Source organism: Hemiscyllium ocellatum, unplaced genomic scaffold, assembly GCF_020745735.1.
Source record: "Hemiscyllium ocellatum isolate sHemOce1 unplaced genomic scaffold, sHemOce1.pat.X.cur. scaffold_714_pat_ctg1, whole genome shotgun sequence".
Classification (NCBI taxonomy): domain Eukaryota; kingdom Metazoa; phylum Chordata; class Chondrichthyes; order Orectolobiformes; family Hemiscylliidae; genus Hemiscyllium; species Hemiscyllium ocellatum.
In genome coordinates, this window is record NW_026869192.1 from 238,308 (window position 1) to 242,500 (window position 4,193).

Genomic DNA, 4,193 nt, shown 5'->3' on the forward strand with positions numbered 1-4,193 from the left:
TCTCGATCCTCAATAAAACGTCCTGGACAGGATGGTAATCTCCCTCAAGCCCTCACTGTCTCCCTGAGCCCCTTCTCCCCCTCCCGTTCCCCATTCCCACCCTCCCTCCCCTCAATCCAGCCCCTTCCCATGTTCCTGCCTTTGGCCCTTCCTCCCCCTCCCCTCGCTCCTCGGTAGGGGGATGGGCAGGACTCCCTGGACAAACGAGGCACCGATTCAGGAGGCGTCGTCAATGGCAACAATTTATTACAAAAGCAGCGAGCAGACGAACAAACAGACGGAAATCAAAAAGTTTTCCTAACATTGGCTTGCAGGCGAGGGATCGCTCCCCCTCCATCCGTCCCCCTCCCTCGCCCCTCGCACTCACTCTGGGTCTAACCCTTGGCCAATGTGTGGTTGCCAGACAAGATGGCCACCAGGCCTAGTTGGGTCTGTCCCAAAACGCAATCCCTCCTCATCCTGGAGCCTTTGTTGATGACCTTTAGGCCCAAGGCCTTGTCATGGAGGTCGCCCACGGCAACCCCCTCAAAGACAAACTCCTGGTCGAAGACTGGGCTCCGGCTCCTCCGGACGACAGTGCTCCGCTGCTGCTGGGTCCTCCCGGGCAAGAGGCAGAGGGCAGCGCAGCAGCTGACCCCTGCGGCGGGGAAGGAGTCCGGGTACAGGCCCCGCCCGCTCACCAGCCTCACGCGGAGCAGCCGGCTCTCTGCCGTGTATTCTGACGACAGAAGGAGCCTGCCCCCGGTGTCCAGAGTGACCCAGCACCCCTCCTCCTCCACCTCCCCCGCCAGGCCCAACGGGTGCTGCCGTCGGGGGGTGGCTGGATAGCGGAGGGGGCCTCCCAAATCCCGCCCAGCCCTCCGGGGGACCACGGGGCTGCTCTCGGACGAGCTGCTGTCGTCGCCGTCTACAGTGAGGGCCCAGTGCGGCAGGCGAGCGGGCGAGGGAGAGTTGAAGGGCGAGGACTCGGCCGAGGAGGAGGCGGTGTCGCTGTCCGGGAGGCCTCCAGGCCTCAGGCTCTGTGCCCAGCTCTGGGACACAGGCCTGGATCTCAACATTTGGGCCCAGCTCCAGGCCTTGGGCCTAGTATTCAGGCTCTGGGCTTTGGGCCTAGGCCTCAGGCTTTGGGTCCAGCTTCGGGCCTCAGGCCAAGCATTCAGGCTCTGGGCATCCGGTGTAGGCCTCAGGCTTTCAGCCCCGTTCTGAGCCTTGGGCCTAGTGTTCAAACTCCAAGCCTCGGGCCTCCTGCTCAGGCTTGGTTCTCGGGCATGAGACTCAGGCCTAGTGCTCAGGCTTGCCTCCCTGCACCAGGCCTTGGGAGAGCTCTCCCCGGGGTGGCAGAGATCGGGGCCATGGAAAAGTGACTCCTTCCGGCGGGTGTGCGGGCTCTCAGAAAGGCAGACAATCTCCCCAGGGTTAGCGCACCGCGGGATGAGGCCTGCAGGCCCCTCTTCCTCCTCCCTTTCCTCCCTTTCACCCCGGGTGGGCCGCTGCCTCCGTGGGCGAGAGGGAGACGCCCTCCCGGGGGCGAGCGAGGGCGGGATGAAAAACTCAGGGATCCTGTCCGGGGTCAGCACGTTCGGGTGGCCACCCTGTGCCTGCCCCGGTCGATGGCGCCGTCCTCGGGTCCTCCCTCCGTCGCTGGGCCCCGTCATTGTGCGGCCTACGCTCTCCAGGAACCACATCACGTGGCAGCGGCCGTCACTTGTCCAGAAATTTCTAGAGAGAGGGAAAAAAAAAATCAACGAGGCAGAAGCTGATGATTGGACCTCCAAATCCATTCACAGCAAGAGGCCATTTGACCCATCCAGCCCCATGCTAGAGTCAGGGGTGGGGGAGGGGTTTGGTGTTGAGGTGGGGGTCCCGACGGGTGGGGTGAACCAAGCTGGGATGTACAGGATGACGAGGGGCATGAACGAGGAAGGGTCGGTCGCGAGAGGGCGTCATTCCAAGGGGATTTCAGGAAACCAATATGGCCGCCTGCCATGTACACACACACACACACTCCCGAGAGGGTCATGACGGGACTCTTGAACCGACTGCCTCTGGCAGGGTTGGGGGATATTCATTGAGAGGGGGGGAGAGAGAGAGAGAAAGGGGGAGGGAGAAAGAGAGAGAGAGTGAGAAACAGAGAGAGTGGGAGGGAGAGAAATACAGAGAAAGAGTGTGAGAGATTCCATAAGATCTAGAAGCAGAAATGAGGCCATTCAGCCCATCGAATCCGCTCCTCCATTCAGTCATGGTTGATATGTTTCTCAATCCCATTCGTCTGCTTTCTCCCCGTCCCCCTCGATCCCCGGGACCCTATCCATCTCCGTCTTAAATATACTCCATCGTCCCCCTCGATCCCCGGGACCCTATCCATCCCCGTCTTAAATATACTCCGTCGTCCCCCTCCATCCCCGGGACCCTATCCATCTCCGTCTTAAATATACTCCATCGTCTCCCTCGCTCCCCGGGACCCTATCCATCTCCGTCTTAAATATACTCCGTCGTCCCCCTCGATCCCCGGGACCCTATCCATCTCCGTCTTAAATATACTCCGTCGTCCCCCTCCATCCCCGGGACCCTATCCATCTCCGTCTTAAATATACTCCGTCGTCCCCCTCGATCCCCGGGACCCTATCCATCTCCGTCTTAAATATACTCCGTCGTCCCCCTCCATCCCCGGGACCCTATCCATCTCCGTCTTAAATATACTCCGTCGTCCCCCTCGATCCCCGGGGCCCTATCCATCTCCGTCTTAAATATACTCCGTCGTCCCCCTCGATCCCCGGGACCCTATCCATCTCCGTCTTAAATATACTCCGTCGTCCCCCTCGATCCCTGGGACCCTATCCATCTCCGTCTTAAATATACTCCATCGTCCCCCTCCATCCCCAGGACCCTATCCATCTCCGTCTTAAATATACTCCATCGTCCCCCTCCATCCCTGGGACCCTATCCATCCCCGTCTTAAATATACTCCATCGTCCCCCTCGATCCCCGGGACCCTACCTCCCAGTGGAAACATCTTCTTAACACCCACTCTGTCCAGGCCGTTCAGCATTCTGTTAGTTTCAATTTGATACCCCACCCCAGCCCCCCATCCTTCTAAACCCCATCGAGTATTGACCCAGCATCCTCAAACAGCCCTCCAACGTTAAACATTTCATTCCTGGGACCATTCTCGTGAACATGTTCCAGGGTCAGTCCATCCTTCCTGAGATATGGGGCCCAAAACTGGGCCCAAAACTCCAAATGCGGTCTGACCAGAGCCTTATAGAGCCTCAGGCATACATCCTAGCTTTTATGTTCAAGTCCTCGCAAAATAAATACCATCGTAGCGTCTGCCTTCCTCACAACTGACCCTACGTCCAAGTTTATCTTGAGATGATCCTGGGCTCGAACTCCCAATCTCAGGTTTCTGAATTTTCTCCCCACTTACAAAATATGTCTCTTCTCTTCCCACCAAACCGCACGATCTCAGACCTTCCCGTCTGCCAATCCCACGCCCGCTCTCCTGACCCTGTCCAAATTCTTCTGCTGTCTCCCCACCTCCTCAACGCTACCTCGTCCCTCGATCTGTCCTTTCCCCGAGATTCAATAACGAGAGGTCACGCTTTCGAGGTGAGAGGTGGGAAGTTTAAGGAGGATACACACGGCAAGTACCTCACACACGCAGAGGGCGGGGGGGCGTCTGGAACGCGTTGGCAGTAGAGGTGGTAGAGGCAGGCACGGTCGATTCATTTGAGATGAGTCTGGACAGATGGTGGGGGAGCAGAGGGATGCTTAGGAATTGGGCGACGGGTTTTAGAGAGCGGATTTGGATCGGCTCAGGCTTGGAGGGGCTGAAGGGCCTGTTCCTGGCCCGGACATTCTCTTTGTATCGTCTGCCCAACGTAGCCAGTACACTCTCATTCCCTTCATCCTGGATCGTTCATGTATAAAGTGTGGTCCCAACACTGGGCCCTGCAGAACGCCATTTGTCAGCGGCTGCCATTTTGAGAAGGGGCCTTATATTCCCAATCTCTGCTTCCTTCCAGATAGTCAATCTTCTACCCACCTGGACAGGGTAGATGTTGGGAAGATGGGTCCACTGGGAGGAGAGACTGGGACCCCTGGGCACAGCCTCAGAGTAAAGGGAAGACCCTTCTGCATGTCTCCAGCACCTTGCCCCCTGACACCCATGGGCCTTCATCTTACCCGAGGAG

The 4,193-nt window shown here is 58.4% G+C and overlaps 1 protein-coding gene across 2 annotated transcripts in view; it reads right to left on the reverse strand.

The window, feature by feature from the left end:
- Window positions 1-224: 224 nt before the first annotated feature.
- The window catches only part of LOC132814172 (C2 calcium-dependent domain-containing protein 4D-like), a 7,937-nt gene continuing 3,968 nt past the window's right edge, over window positions 225-4,193 (reverse strand). For both annotated transcript variants that reach the window (XM_060823406.1, XM_060823407.1), the window contains exon 2: window positions 225-1,719. In XM_060823406.1, coding sequence (XP_060679389.1) covers window positions 375-1,685 — 1,311 coding nt within the window. In that variant the 5' untranslated portion in view covers window positions 1,686-1,719 and the 3' untranslated portion in view covers window positions 225-374. The remainder of the gene's footprint in view (window positions 1,720-4,193) is intronic.